Below are 16724 nucleotides of genomic sequence, written 5' to 3'. Positions count from 1 at the left end.
CGGTCCCAAGAAATATTTTTAATTGCATGTGTAATAACCAACCACCTGGCTTGCTTCTAGCTTAAGCACGTTTTTATTTATTAAAAATATTCAAGTTCTCCAAACTTATTTTTCCTCTAATGGAGAGTATTAAAAACACAGATTTGGTGATACTGTTGGGGATATTACTTTAAAAACACAAACTCAGCTTTTACTGCTAAGAATGCATGGTAGTATATGGACAAATGAATATGAAGTAAACATGCTAGATGAAAATGAGTGCCAGGTTACATGTTTCAAATATGACTGAATTCTCCACAGCAAATTTTATGACATTTACTGTGTACCTGGTATCTTTTCTGCTGTTTACTTTTCTCGGTGCAAACATCTCAGGAAGCTTCAACTTCATGGCAAAGAATTCCAGGATCCCAGCACCAAAATCCATGTAAAGCACCTGCAAATGATATCCCCCATGTTGCTGTTTGCCATATATGTCCTGATTCTAATCATTTCAACTTGGCTAAGAGTCTGCAAAACAGCTCCTCATGTTTTGCCTGGCTATTCGAATCATATGTATTTCAAGCCACTCCACTCCTCAGTCATGATCTTCTGTTCCTGCAGTTACTGAGGTGTGGGCTTAGTGAAAAGCAATAAGAAGGTTGTGTCTCGTTAGCAGAAAATAAACTGATGAGTCTGTAAATCTTGTTGCTGTTGACAGACATTAAATGATAGTGACTTAATGGTACAGAAAAGGGGGATTAAATATAAACAAGTAAAAATAGTACAAGTAGCTAAAAGGCTTAGAAAATCCAAGTTTTATGATTGTTAAAGAAAATTCATGAAGAAAAACCATGATTGTGACTTATGAATAATGATATCAAAAGTTTCAGTACCGGCTGGCACCGCGGCTCACTAGGCTAATCCTCCGCCTGCGGCGCCAGCATCCCAGAGTTCTAGTCCTGGTCGGGGCACCAGATTCTGTCCCAGTTGCTCCTCTTCCAGTCCAGCTCTCTGCTGTGGCCCGGGAGTGCAGTGGAGGATGGCTCAGGTCCTTGGGCCCTGCACCCACATGGGAGACCAGGAGGAAGCACCTGGCTCCTGGCTTTGGATCGGTGCAGCGTGCCGGCGGAAGCGGCCATTGGAGGGTGAACCAACGGAAAAAGGAAGACCTCTCTCTCTCTCTCTCTCCCCCCCACTAACTCTGCCTGTCAAAAAAAAAAAAAAAAAAAAAGCTTCAGTATGAAGGATTTTTTATAAGAAAAAGCATATAAATTCAAAAGTGATAAAGTGTATAAGGTTTAATTTCAAAGAGAAATTTCTGAAATTTAAAGGTATTTTGTTTGATATGTCTTAATTTTCTCCTTCATTCAGGTTCATTTGTTTGGGGATGATAAAAACACTTAAAATATACAATATGTAGATAGATGTATTACTAGGCAGAAAAGTCTCAATTTTTGCTTAACTGGAACTATTTATCCTTTGTAAACTGTTAATACTATCATACATAATATATGTATAATTGATAATACTCATATTTTGTAATTCAGATATTACCTTTAATCTGAAATCAATTTACTCAATAAATTGATCAAACTGGAATGCAGGATTTTTTGGAAAGTTATCAGGAGTATATATATTGTGCAATCTTAAAATGGTTAAATAAGCTTCACAAAGATAAAAGTGGTGCTAATGTTCACCAGAATTCATGTGTAAGAATATTTATAACAGCATTATTATATGAGTAAATTCTATCAGCAGTAGATCAATCAAATGTGATAAATTTTTGCACTTAATTTCTAATCATCAACAGTAATAAATAAGCTACAAGTATAAAATGTCATATGGATGACTGTTTCATGTAAATATAATTTTGAATAGAAGGGTCTAGATGTGCTTTCCTCCCCAAAATGATTCCATTTTCCTAAAATCCAGTGGCAATCAAAACAAAACTTCAGAAATTAAGAATTATAGTTAGTAGTAAAACAACAAAGAAAATTATGGAAATTACTTCTACAAAGGATGCTGGATAGGATTGAGATGAAACAGGTGTTCTGACTAGGAAGAATCATGTAGTAAGTTCCTTTTTTTAAAAAAAAAATGTGGGTGATGTTAACAGTATCGTCCAAATTCAAAGAATTTCTTAAGCTCTGTTCTTCTCTTTTTTTTTAAAGTTCTCCACTGTCTTCTTTTTTTTAAATCATGTACTATTTCAAAAGTGTTACCACTTTTACCAGTTACTTTAATCTAGAAGTAATATTTACAACACATTTTACTTTTACATATGTTATAAATCCCACAATACATTGTTATTGTTTTCTAAATTGTTAATTTATTGGGTTGACCTATATTCTATACCTAATTTAGTTAAGTTTCATATCACGAGTTCATGTTGCGTTCTATAAAATGCTCTATCTATCTCTTTCGAGATATCATTATTTTTATTATTCATTCTTTTGATTTAATGTATCATATTTAATGATTTCCATATGTTGAACCACCCCTACATCCCTGAGATAAATCTCACTTGGTCACAATATATGATCTTTTTAGTGTGTGGTTGGATTCATTTACCAAAATTTTATTGAGAATTTTTGAATCTATTTTCATCAGGAATATTGGTGCATATTTCTCTTTTACTGTTGTATGTACCCTTGTTAGGTTTTTTAATTAAAATAATACTGACCTTATATACTGAGTTTGGGAGAGTTTACCTCCTTTAAATTATTTTGCAACAGTTTAAGAAGAATTACTATTAGTTCTTCAATAGTTTGATAGAATTCAGTAGTGAAGCATCTGGTTTTGGGAGTTTTTTGTTGTTGTTGTTGTTGTTGTTGTTGTTTTTTGGTGGGAGATGCTATTACTAATTCAATCTGATCCTAGGTTATTATTATTTTGTTCAGATTCTCTATGTCTTTGGATGTGTGCAACTTGGTAAGTTTTTTATTTCCAGAACTATGTTCATTTTTTCTAGGTTTTCCAATATTTTGGCATAGAGTTGTTTATGATAGTTCCTAATGATTCTATGTATTTCTGTGGCATCAGTTGCAACCCTTCCTTTTTCATATCTGATTTTATTGATTCGAATCTCATCTCATTTTTATTTGATTAGTTTGGCTAATGGTTTATCAGTTTTGTGTATCTTTTCAAAAACAAAATCTCTTCATTTGATCACTTTATCATATTTTTAAATTTCTATTTCTCATCTTGTAATATCAGTGTGAGAGAGAGAGAGAGAGAGAGACAGAGAGATTCCACCTTTCAAATAAATGATATAAATATTCTTACAAAGTATCAATGAATGATGAAAGCCTGAATTACTAGAAAGAAAATCAATATAATTTAATCCAGAAAATTACAATAAGCCTCATTTTTTCTGTTGGCAAAAAGACTGCCATTCCTGGACAATAATCTCACACTGTGGTTCTGCAAGTGCAGTTGGGCCCTTGCAAAAAATTCATTGATAAATAAGTGTAAATCATCAGCACCCAACATTCAGGAGTTACTACCTCTCTGAGTTCATTCAGGAAACTTGCATGCTTTGGGCTGTAAAATCTTTGAGTAAACTATGAAGATATCCCTTTAGTCTTGTTTCACAGCTCCTACTGGAGATGGTTTCAATGCTCACCAAACTCCATCTGCTGATTTAGATATTTGCTCTATGTCAGAACTCTATACATTGAGTTTCTTAGTGTTCTTGATACAAATTCAAATTGATGAGCAAATTGTGTACAGATAAAGCAAACATTGCAAAATAAGGAAAGAGAATATGTGTTTATTTGCATGTTTGCAAATGAGAGACCGCTTTTTTCTTTAGCTGTCAAGTAGGAGACATTTCACTTTATGGTGAGAACATACAGTATCTGGATCAGAGTGTAGTTGTCTGGCAGAAAATGATTGTTTTATGAAGAGTGCCATATACCCATCTTGGTCTTCCTCAGTGCTTTCTACTTTTACATCTATCTTATGATTTGTCTTAAAGGAAGAAACTAACTACCTGTGCGAGAGATAAGCATATGTGTCATTTACAGGTGGTAGATCAAGAAATCGTCAGCACAGCAATCAAATTTTGAGCTCTCTCTTTGCAGATATGCTAAGTGCCTTGTATAGAATCTTCACCATTATAATAAATGTAGAATTAATAATTGGGATTTTGGCAAATGGATTCATAACAGTGGTGAACTGCTTTGACTGGGTCAAGATGCGGAAGATATCCTTAGCTGATCGAATTCTCACTGCTTTGGCAATCTCCAGAATCTGTATGATGTTGGTAATGATGGTAAGTTGTTTGTCAGACTTTCGTCCATTTTCATATATGAGTGCAAAGACAATTATGCTTATTAATGTTGCAGCGGCTATGGCCAATCATTTTAGCATGTGGATGGCAATGATTCTCAGCCTCTTTTATTTTCTCAAAATAGCCAATTATTCAAATCCCATTTTTCTTCACTTAAAGTACAGAGTTGAAATGGTAGTTAAAGCACTGTTACTGGGCAACTTAGCCTTCTTGATTGTAAATTTTATCATTTTAGGCATATATGTAGATAGCCAGTTACATCTCCTCAAAAAAAATTTGACTTCAAGTTATGAAAGGAATATCATTGAAAAGCTTCCAAAACTGATGACATTCACCGTGGGATCCTTCATACCCTTTTCTGTATCCCTGAATTCTTTCCTCCTGTTAATCTTCTCCCTAAGGAAACATCTAAAGAATATGAAAGTCAATAGAACTGGACTCAGAGATCCTAGTGTCAAGGCCCACATAAGAGCCATGAAATCTGTGGTAGCTTTCCTCTTACTGTTTGCTATTTACTTCCTGAATATACTCATAACAACTTTCCCTTCTGAGGCAATGAAGAACAGATTTGTCCCTCTGCTTTGCCAAACCATTGCAAATGTTTACCCGACAGTTCACTCACTTCTTCTGATTCTGGAAAACAGCAAGCTAAGAAAGATTTCTCTCTCTGTGATGTGGCAGCTGAGATGCGGCTGAAAGCTGGGAAACTCTGATACCCACAGATTATGCTGGGGAGCATCGTACAGAATCTGGGAGAAAAACATTAAGGAATTCCTGCATGGTATTATACCCTTCTTTTCAGTGCTTTTGTAGTGTATGATATTGAATATTTGCAGATGTTATCTGCAATAGGCTCTTCCAAATGCTTATTAAATATCAGTTTCAGATAGATATATGTATATATATTTAACGTATTTATACAAATGGAAAAATGAAATTAATTACATAACTGTTTTTCCAACAACAAAAATTATAATATAGTGTTTCAGTTGTTGTCTCTTTGGAAAATTTTAATAAAAAATGTCAAAAATATATAGTAGATAGTTACTAAATATGAAGGTTATAATTTTGTGTGTTATAAGTTTTGCAATTTTGTCACTTCAGAATCAAAAAAATCCTGTATTTCACTGACCCTTTCAATTTTATTACACTTTCAATCAAATGTATATAAATGTATACATATATATGACTATTATCCAGAAATTACAAATTTTTGAGAGTTTTTTGATATTTCTATTTGTAATTGTTGAATATATACATAAACAATTTGGATTTTTATGTATGAGTCTCCAGATTTTTACCTTTTAAGGGCATTGAAGCTAAATTCTTACTTTATGTGTGTGCCTTTTAAACATATCATGAACCTCTGTGTCACTGGTGAGTGGAAAACAGAATGGACATTAAGAAAAGAATTAGAGGGAAATTTTTTATGACAAAGACTTAGGAACTTTAGATTTATATGACTTTGACCAGAAATGATTAAATGGTGGAAAGAAAGAAAACTGAATACAAATGAGCAAAGACTTATCTAAAAGTTCTATATAGGGATAAATATGAACAAGCCAAAGGGTAAGCCTATCACGCTCTACCACTTGAATACAATATGTGGTCCACATGAGCAGCTAACTTGTTATCTGCTTGTTACTGGATTATGATGTCTTAAAACACAGCCTGGCATACAATGTAGTTCAATTTGTTTTTGATCAATCAATAATTGAGTGAATTATCTATACAACTGGAAGAACTTGGTTATTCCTCTTAACCATGAAGACTTCATGTTGCAGAGATATCCCAGACACGACTTAAAAATGTGTACTTATACTCCAAGAGTTCAAATGTTACCAGCAGCCAGAGTTGTGAACTCCTGTGGTGCAGAAAATGTATTAGGGGAACACAACACCAGGAAAGAAACTAGTTTTGCAATCTGAAGTGGAAATAAATCAGAACTTTGGAGAATCAGATGGTTGTTATCAAAATACCATCAAAAAACAAAATACAAATGGAAGCATATGTTCACTGGTTGATTCATTGCTGAATGGTTATTTTATTATGATATTTGTTTGCTGGTTTTTGCATAATTACAAAGCTTTTTAAAAATAAAAGTAATAAGCAGCAGTTAGATTTTTCTATCAGTTACAAGTTTTTCTTTTCATTTCTTTGCTGATTCTCTGTCCTTTTCTGGAAAGCAAAACATCTGAATGCAGCGATGATTTTATGCCTTCCACTTAAATATGTGTATCTGTTCTATGGGCTAGTTTTGTCTAACGCTAAATAGGAACATTCATTTCTTACTAAATATTCATGATATTGATGGACTTCTTATTTTCTTCCTCTTTTTATTACAGAACTCTTCAGTGTCACAGATAAGCATGAAGTTAGCAGTTAATTATATATATATACATAATTTTAATTGTACTTAGAAGACTTCCATGCTCATTTCACAAGAACTATTTTTAAAAATATGTAAAATAGTATCAAAGACAGCATGGGTATCTCACATGATGATTCTAATTTTTTACCCTCTTCTGACTCATTGAAACAAAAAATAATATTTCTTAATACTCCTGAAATAAAGTATGGATGATAATTATCTAACTAATATTTCACTTGAATTTGTTTGCAAAGATTTTATTTAGCTTTTAAAATGATATTTATTAGTTATTACCTTTATTAGTGATATGAAAATTATTTTAAGGAGTTTTACAACTTTTTATTTGAATTTAACAAAAAGTTTGATTCTTAAGCTTGAAATATGGACAAACCAATTTTTCTTGGATTTCGCTAATAACAATATTGCAAAGAATATAATATTGTTAATCCTGTATAACTTCTCAAATAGAGTAAGGACATGAACTGGAATAAAAAAATGATTATTTCTTTTTCCTTAAACACCTGAGGTATCAATCTTCCCTTCAATATTTTGTGTAAACTGTTACAATAAAGAGCTGCCTATTATCCCATGAAGATATCTTTATCCAGAAGCCTGGAGGAAGAGGGAATCATCCTGTGAGCTTCAGAATAGTTTAGTTAGATGTTAAGGATGCAAGAGCCATTTTGTATTTTATATTTGTAAAAACTCTTTTCTACTTTCCAAGTTTTTTTCCCAGAATGTGAAAAAAACTGTCTCTTTGTGTGTGTCCCCCCCCCTTGGGATATTCCTGATTACTCTGAAGATTGTCTATTTGTTTCTTCTTTTCCTTCAAGAATTAAATATTGATTGATTGATCAATTTGATTTCATTTGAAAAACAAACACATACACATACAGCAGGAGAAGAGACAGTGTCCAAGAAATAGATAATTCGCTCATTTGCTGGTTCATTCTCCAAATCCCAGCCACAGCCATGGCTGAAATATACTGAAGCTGGAAATCAGAAACTTAATCTGAATCTCATCTGAGCATCAGGAACCCACCTACTTGAACCATCACCTGCTACCTCCCAGGATGCAAACTATCATGAAGTAAGATTGGAAAGATTTGGATCTTGGCATTCTCACATGGGTTTTAGGCATCCAAGGTGGCATCTTAAACAATGAGTCAAATGTCCACCAGAATTTTTAATAAAATTTTATTATCAATTTTATTGCATTTTCAAGACTCTATTTTAGTTAGTCCTCCACTTGTAAATAACTTATTCTCATCCATTTAATTTTTTTATTTCTTTTTGTTAATTTTGCTCTGATATCTTGAGTTTGTCTTTCTTCTATCTAATTGTTTTAAAAATATGTTAAATGCTGAGTTTGTTACTTAATTTACTTTAAACACCAGTTGTTGCATTATAAAATCATTCAAGTTTGTAAAACTTTCTTTGATTATTATGTCAATCAAATCACACCAGTGTCCACACAAAACTCATCACTGTTTTGTTTTTTAAACTGTCAATACATTTGTATTTTATATTTGATTAGATATTTACATTTTCCAATTGTTTCAAGAACTCAAGTGATTTTATTTGCCTTTGATTTCCATTTTTAAGCTGTTTTCCAAACTTATGACAATCTTATTTATACAGAAATACATTGAATAATTCCATTTTAATTTCTATGCGGGAAGAATAAATTTTTATTTTAGGTTACAAAGTTTGATACTGTATACATCACTAAGTATATGTTATGTATTATTCAAGATGTTAGTCTTCCATTTTATTTCATTTTATAAGGAAATGTATCCATGAGCTCCTGCTACATTTATGTTACCTCTATTGCTTTTTGTAATTTCCAAATCTTTGTTAACTAATTTTCTTCCTTATTATATAAGTATAAATATCAAATATTGAAAGGCATTTATAATCTATGATAAATTAGTAGAATAATTAAAACTATGTGGGAAGATCAGTTTCAACTTAAGGAACTAGTTATGGTTGGAGGACAGAAGAATGGAGACATACCAAATTTTTGCCTTTTTTAAAAAAAAAAAAGCTTGTATTTTAACAAACTTAGGTTGCTTTAACATGTGGGAGAGAAAAGGAATAATTCTGAGTATTATAGATAGTATTTCACATTAAGAATGACCACAATTTTTCTGACATTTCTTCAATCAAGAAGAAGATTGACTTCCTTTCTTTTTCAATATTAGCAGGCTCTATACTGCTTTGATCAATGAAGCATGTGGGCCTAGCTTTCTAAACAGTCAGCAGTTTCATCTGGTTTTTCACCCTTGAAATCCAATCACCACATTGTAAGAAGCACACATACAGGGAGAGGACACTATAAGTACAGTACTGGACAGACAGTGTTGAGTTCCTCACTGTCAACCTGCACCAGTGACCAGGCATTGGACTGTGCCATCTTAGATATCTCACTCAGTTGAGCCTTCCAACGATGCTGCCTGCTCTTAGCCCCAACCTGACAGAAACTATGTGAAAGACCACAGTGAAAAACTATGTGGCCAGTCTGGCACTGTGACGTAGCAGGTTAAGCCACCAACTGCATTTCCAGCATTCTATATGGGCACCAGTTCATGTCCCAGCTGTTCTACTTCTGATTTGGCTCACCGCTAACAGTCGGGGAAAAGCAACAGTGGATTGCCCAAGTGATTGGTCCCCTGCTACCCACGTGGGAGACCTGGAAGAAATTCCTGGCTCCTAGTTTGTTGAGGCCATCTGGAGAATGAACAATGGATATAAGACCCCTCTTCCCCCTCTCTCTGAAATTTTGGTTTTTAAGTAAATAAATAAGTCTCTAAAAAAAAAAAAGACTGCTTGGCCAAATCCAGTCAATCTACAGAATTATAGAAAAATAGCACACTGTTGTTTAACACATTGGTTTTTGGTATGGTTTGTATTATGAAAATAGAAATTTAGACTAGAAGGAGTAAAGAATCAAAAGAATTCCATCAATTCAATCCCACAGCAAGAAAAGAGAGCAAAAAGAAAAGGAAAATCAAAATCCCAGAAAAATCTGATAAGATTGAAAAATGCACCCAGTGTTATCCAAAATTATCATGTATTTAGATCCTAATCTTTCACAAAATAGAGAATACATTTTTGAAAGTCTGTTCTGCTTACAAGAGAAATACCTAAAGTAAAAAATAAACAAAGGTTTGAAAATAATAGAATAATAGAATAATAATAGAACTGTACCACATACTAATGATAACAGTAAATGCTAATTGCTGCCCAGTGTCTGTCATCCCATCCTCTGATCATGATAGAATCACATTATTTTCTTTCACATATTTGTACCACAAATACATACCTATGTGTTTTTATATTTTGAGATACGATTCCAAATGGTTAAGGTATTGGCCTTCAATTTCTGGTCTGTATGTATTTCTCACATCTATCCAACTTATAACTAATTTACAATCTAAATCTAAGTTTCAGGCAAACTCACATTTAAAGTGAAAAGCACCAACAGGCAAAAAGGGTTACTTCACAAGTGGGCATTGTGGCCCAGTGGATTAAGCAGTCCTTGGGATTCCCATATCCTACATCTGAGTGCTTGATTCGAGTCGGGGCTACTCAACACTCTAATCCAGCTATCTGCTAATGTTGTGGGTTTCAGAGGATGATAGCCCAAGTACTTGGGTTCTCACCACCCATATGCAAGACCTAGGTGGAGTTCCATGCTCTGGATTCAGCCTGACCCAGATCAGGCTGGTGTAGCACTGGATAGTGAAACAGTAGATAGAATATTGATCTCTGTGTCTCCCTCTTTCATCAGTTTAAGTTCATAATTGATCATAATGATAGGATTAAGTGTCAAAGGGATCACATAAACAAGACTAGTGTCTGCTAATACTAACTGATAGAATTAAAAAGGAGAAAACCATCCAACATGGGAAGTGGGATACACAGCAGACTCATAGAATGGCAGATGTCCTAAACAGCACTTTGGCCTCAGAATCAGCCCTTAGAGCATTCAGATCTGGCTAAAAAGCCCATGAGAGTTTCGCAGGCATGGAAAGCCAAGAGATTGTGGCAAAAAAAAAATTGACCTAAATGAAAGATCTCTGTGAGTGAGATCCCAGTGGAAAGACGGACCATCAAAGAAAGAGGTACCTTTCTCTGAATGGAGGAGAGAACTTCCACTTTGACTATAGCCTTGTCGAAATAAGATCGGAGTTGGCAAACTCAAGAGGCCTCCATAGCCTTGGAAACTCATGACAAGAGCCTTGGATGATTACTGACATCATAAGTAAGAGTGTCAATGGTTAAATTAGTAACAGGAGTCATTGTGCACCTGCTCCCCATGTAGGACCTCTGTCCTTAATGTGTTGTACTATGTGAATTAACAGTAAAACTACTACTCAAACAGTACTCTATACTTTCTGTGTCTGTGTGGGTGCAGTCTGTTGATATCTTTACTTAATATATACTAAATTTATCTTCTGTATATAAAGATAATTGAAAATGAATCTTGATGAAGAATGGGATGGGAGAGAGAGTGGGAGATGGGATGGTTGTGGGTGGGAGAGAGGTTATGGGGGGAAAAGCCACTATAATCCAAAAGTTGTACTTTGGAAATTTATATTTATTAAATAAAAGTTGAAAAAAATTCTAAATTAACCAATGAAACTTAAAAAACAAGGAAGGATCATTCAGAGAAATAAGAATTTAAAAAATATAGAAAAGATAATAATTATGAATTTGAACATATCTAAGGTTTTGATTTTTAAAAAATCAGGAATGCTAGAGCAACTTTTCACTGGACATCTGCATGCCCATATTTATTGCAACACTATTTTTTAAGATTTATTTATTTATTTGAAAGATGGAATTACAGAGGCAGAGATAGAGAGGAAGAGAGAGAGAATGTGTCTTCCATCTGCTGGTTCATTCCCCAAATGGTCGCAATGGTTGGAGCTGGGACGATACAAAGCCAGGAGTCAAGAGTTCTTCTGGGTCTCCCATGTGGATGCAGGGGCCCATGGACCTGGGCCATCTTCCACTGCTTTCCTAGGCCATAGCAGAGAGCTGGATAGGAATTGGAGCAGCCAAGAATCAAACCAGCGCCTGTATGGGATGCTGACACTGCAGGCGGCAGCTTTAAGCCACAGTGCCGCCTGCAAGCACTATTCACAACAGTCAAAGAATAGAAACAATCTAAGTTGATGAGTGGATGAAGAAAATGAGGTACATAAACAATGGAACACAACTCAGCTACAAAAAAGATCTTGTGAAATTTTGTTCTTTGCAAAAATATATATGGAACTTGGGTAACTATATTAAGTGAAAAAAGCAAAGCTCAGAAAGACAAGTATCTCAGGATCACACTCACATGCAGGGCCTAAAAAGCAGGTGATCTCATAGGAGTTAAAAATATTATGGCAGTTACCAGAGGCTGGGGCAGGAAGTGTGGGAGAGGGATAGGGAAATATTGATTGATGGGTGTGGGGTTATAGCTAGATAGGACTAAGTTCTTCTGGGGTTCTAGTGCACATTTAGGGTGACTGTAGATAATGTTAATTAATATAATATATATTTCTCTATTTAAAGATATATAGAGGACAGGATTTGGGAGGTTTTTTCACTATAAAGAAATATTAAATGCATTAAGAAATAAATATATGTATCCTGACATGCATTACACTATGTATACATATAATGAAGTGTCATATACCACCTCCAAAATGTGTATAATTAAAAAAAAAAAACAATAATTGAGATCAGACTTGCAGGCCTTTAATTTGGGGAAGCAAAACCCATAAAAAGAAATATTGATGAATTTTGTTTTCCAATAAAATGATATAATTTGTCTTTCTTGAATCATCCTGATCTAAGAAGTAAAAACATATCAAAGATAGAGTAAACATCATAAATCCTCTTATAATCTTGAAATTTGGGAAAGTGTATTTAAACCTGATATTGATGTAAATTACACTAATATGGATGTAAGTAATAGTAAAATTATTGTAGACCTAATACACAAAAAATTAAACACAAAGATAAAAATACTTTAAGAAATATTCATATTATATATGATAGAAAAAGATTTAATGTCATCATCATTTTATAAAAAATGCATACTCAGCAGAAAATGAAAAGTGAAATACCATACATAACAAGTTATCCTCACATTTAATGCAGTACTATTATATTGCTTTCGTAGATGCTTTTGTTTGCATTTTAAACTGACCAAGTTATTTATTTTGTTAATTGTCACAGAGATTTAGTATGTGTGCAAATTCATAAATAGTCTCTTATTTACTGCTAGTGAGAGCTGATATTGGTGTATTGCTCATTAAGTTGGGTCATTAGTAAACATTAATAAAAGATCTTTACCACTTGCATAGGTCTGGACCACTTCTAGGATTTGATTCCTTTCAATGATTTCATCTTTCAAATAATTAGAGATTTTATCTTAAGTTAAAAACATATGAAACACCCAAACCTTTTAAAGGTATGATCTTTAAATAAACAATAATTTATTGATATGTCATAACATACAAATATTAAGAAGGATATTCTGAAGTATGGCTGCTTAACTGGTGTGCTGAACATCATCTTGTTATCATAATGCTGATAAATGTTGCATAAAAATAGTTCTCTATTTCAATTTAACATTGGAAAGTTTTAGGCACTATTTTGTGCTATGGATCCTTAGAGAATCCTTCATATGCTAAGGTATTTTGTTTAAATTCAATAGAAGAATATAATACGTGCTGTTCAAAGTTTTGATCATAGAAACTCTCCTTAAAACAAAAATTTGAATTAGTAAAGTCTATGATTCATGATATCATTCCTGATCATGAATCATAAACTTTACTGTACATATCTGTGTTTTGTGAATATGTACAAGAATATGTACATGAATACGTACAAGTATTGAAGCTTTGATTTGTTGGAATAGAAAACATTTAAATGGCAAAGAGTGGAAGAAGTATTCTTGATTTTTATTTTTTCCCTTCATCCTATTTATATCTTTCTTGAGTGTAAATATTGTACCTCTTCAAAAATTGTAAATTAATTGCTACAAAAGTAATTCAGGCTAGTGGTTTAAGGGTCCAATTTTGAATTCAAAGTCTGAATTTCTGGTTCATTTCTGCTACTAACTACTTTACAAACATAAAGTGATGATGCTGATAGTGATGCTGGTGCCTGACTGCGATGTCTAAATTCAGAAATCGTCTCCCAATTTCACTCTTCAATTGCCTGTAAACTCATAACTGGGGACTGTAATGTGTCCATGAGTAGCTTTTAGGGTGAAGCAGTGAATGAAAATGGTGAAAAGAATACTGTGCATATTTGCATCTGAAAACATTAGATTTCAATGTTTGGATATTCTTTTGAATATGAAAAATCGCCACCTGTGATTCTTATAAATGCAGTAAAATATGTGCTAGATGGAAATTGTTGGCTGGATCATTTGAAAAATGATAGCTGTAATTTCATCAAGGATACTATGATCCTACCCTACAGCAGAACTGAGCTTTTCCTGGAAGCTCAAAAGGAAATCATGTAGAGGACAGAAACAGAAGCGAAGCTAGCAAAATATTAATTGGTTATGGTAATGTATTTGTTTTATTTGGCCTAACTCATTGATAATCCAAGCTTGGTAGCTGTTTCTTTCAGGTTGAGCTTCAGTTCTGATCTTCTTTATTATAAACATTAAGAAGAAAGAGCTTACATGGAGTTTTGCTTATGTGTGTCAATTAAGCAAGTGAAGATCAGGTATGAGGACCTAACTGGCTTTGTTTAGGGATTCTACAGATCTTGTCTCCATTTTAATTTATCTTAAATAACCTAGACATGGCTGGCAGTTCTATAAGAAGCACAACTCTTTAAAAACACTCGGTGCTTTACCAATTTGATTTAAATTAGTTTCTCATGCTAGCAGACAATTTGGAGTTCTTTTCTATTGATCCTTCTTGTATTCTGCATATTTCATTGCTTTTTTACCCCATGTGCCTTTCTCTTTGGATTTAATAGCAGATACTTTGAGCATCTGAGAGTTTATCTGGAAAGAGAGATGTTTAGCTTCTTCGTCTTGGGTTACTGAACTGAAATTATTTATTGCATGTTTGAGTACTAGTTGGATCTTTACCTATAAATGAAATTCAATCAAAAGTATTAACCTGAGTTTGAGAACAATATCCTTGAGATTATAATAGCCTAAAGGCTGAGTTCTAACCAGGCTTTGATGTGCAAATATTATTTGGTTTTGAGAGCAATCATCTCTTCCAGTCCTACAAGATCACAAGTTTCTAGACTTTTTGGTAAATTCTTATTTATTTACTTATTTTAGAGGCAGAAAGAGAAAGCGAGCATGTTCATATCTACTGGTTCACTCCCCAGATTCCTGCAATAGCCTAGCCAAAGTGAGGAAACTATAATACTCTTACCTGGTCATCACCTACTGTCTCCCAGTATTTGCATTATCAGGAAACAAATATTTGAAAATTATAAATATACATGCTAAGAAACTATTACAGGAAATATGTTCTATATACTATATCCAATATACAGCAAAATAGAAAATATTTTCATAGTTATTTTGTTATAAATGAAATTTGCAAATAACCAAAGATTATATACTTAAACTATTTCATGAATACCCAAATGGTCTATAGTTCACCCAGTGAAGTTTTATGAGGGACAAAATATGAGAGGACTTTAAAAAGTTCCTGGAGAAATGAAATCAACAGATAAAACAAAAATATAAACTTTGTTCTCAATTTAAGCCCTATCAGTTTGAGAAACTTTCAAAAGTAAGGTATAAGCTATTTAAGGCATTCCTAAAATAATGAGAATCCTGGAAATTTAACAGTGTTAATGTTTTTCTTACAGTAGTAATTAAAGAAAGATGGGTGCTCTTCAAGAATTTTTTTTCAGATTAAGAATTGAAATGAAGTCAGGAAGAGCCAAATAAGGTCTATAAGGTGAATGCCTAATAATTTTGTTGTGAAACTCTTACAACATTGCCCTTCTTTGGTGAGTGGAATGTGCAACTCCAGGTTTGAACTGCAGTAAAGGCTGCTCCCAAATACATTTAGATCTGGCACCAGCAACGTATTCTCTTCTTCACAGAGGACAGCTGTCTTTTTTGCCAGTTGCTGGGCTTCATCCAAAGCATGAAACCCCTGTTTTTAACACAGGCTTTTGTCTTTCCGTTTGTTGTAGCATAGTCGCCCTCTATCCCTGCAGTGGGGTTAGCAGCCTCAATACCAGCTGGGGTTAGGTAGGCAAGTGGCACACAACAGGTACAGAGAGGGTACAGCATTCTTTGAGGGTGCTGATGCAAGCACCTGTCTGAGAACCCAGACCACCAGCCCAAAGCTTGGAGCTGCCTTTAGCAGAGTGCACCTTGTAAGCACCACCATCATTTTCAGTTTTATGTGAAGAGGTTAGAGGGAAAATGCATAAGATCTGAAGATATTTGGTGCCAGTGGGGTGTAGGGAGAGAGGATGGTGGTGAGCACTCTGGAGAAGTGAGAGGCAGGGAATGAAACATAATGATGCTCTTTGTAGATGAGTTTCTCTTCACTCCCAGTAATGACCAGATTAGGCTATAGCTCCACAGGAAACAAAAAACTCTTTAGAAATAACATAGCTTACCTTTGGGTGTATTATATATCCTCAGTGATAGAACAGTGACACACTATATCATAAGACTATATATTTTATGATTCACTCTTTTATAATCTTTGTTCCTCAGGACTCAAGATGTTGCAGACCATTTTTCAATATCTTAGACAAGAATAAAAATACAAAACAGCCAAAGGAAATACTCAAATATCTTTATTTGCATGTTGGCAAGTTCGAGTTCAGCTTTGCTGCATGATCATCTATGAAATATTTCAATGTACAGTAAGGACATAGATATCAGAACAAGTATGTGCAGATTAAGTTAGCAAGCCTTGGAGATTTTTTAACTTGACTTTGGCCTAATGATTGAAGAAAGATCAGGAAGAAAAGGAAGAACTTAAGTGTATGTTTAGAGTATATTCAAAGCCTTTTGTCCAGCAAAAATCAGGAGTGATATTCAATTTGAACTTTCTCCATCTGGAT

The 16724-nt window shown here is 33.8% G+C and overlaps 1 protein-coding gene across 1 annotated transcript; it reads left to right on the top strand.

The window, feature by feature from the left end:
* The first annotated feature begins 4066 nt into the window (after nt 1-4066).
* Nucleotides 4067-4969, top strand: LOC138843652 (taste receptor type 2 member 13-like). Its single transcript, XM_070048349.1, has one exon. It carries the CDS (start codon nt 4067-4069, stop codon nt 4967-4969), a length of 903 nt encoding a protein of 300 aa, XP_069904450.1.
* The last annotated feature ends 11755 nt before the right edge of the window (nt 4970-16724 follow it).

This window comes from Oryctolagus cuniculus, chromosome 9, assembly GCF_051225735.1.
Source record: "Oryctolagus cuniculus isolate XC-2025 breed Fujian yellow rabbit chromosome 9, ASM5122573v1, whole genome shotgun sequence".
Classification (NCBI taxonomy): domain Eukaryota; kingdom Metazoa; phylum Chordata; class Mammalia; order Lagomorpha; family Leporidae; genus Oryctolagus; species Oryctolagus cuniculus.
The sequence above is the reverse complement of the archived record's forward strand: the minus strand, read 5'-3'. Positions and strand labels throughout refer to the sequence as shown.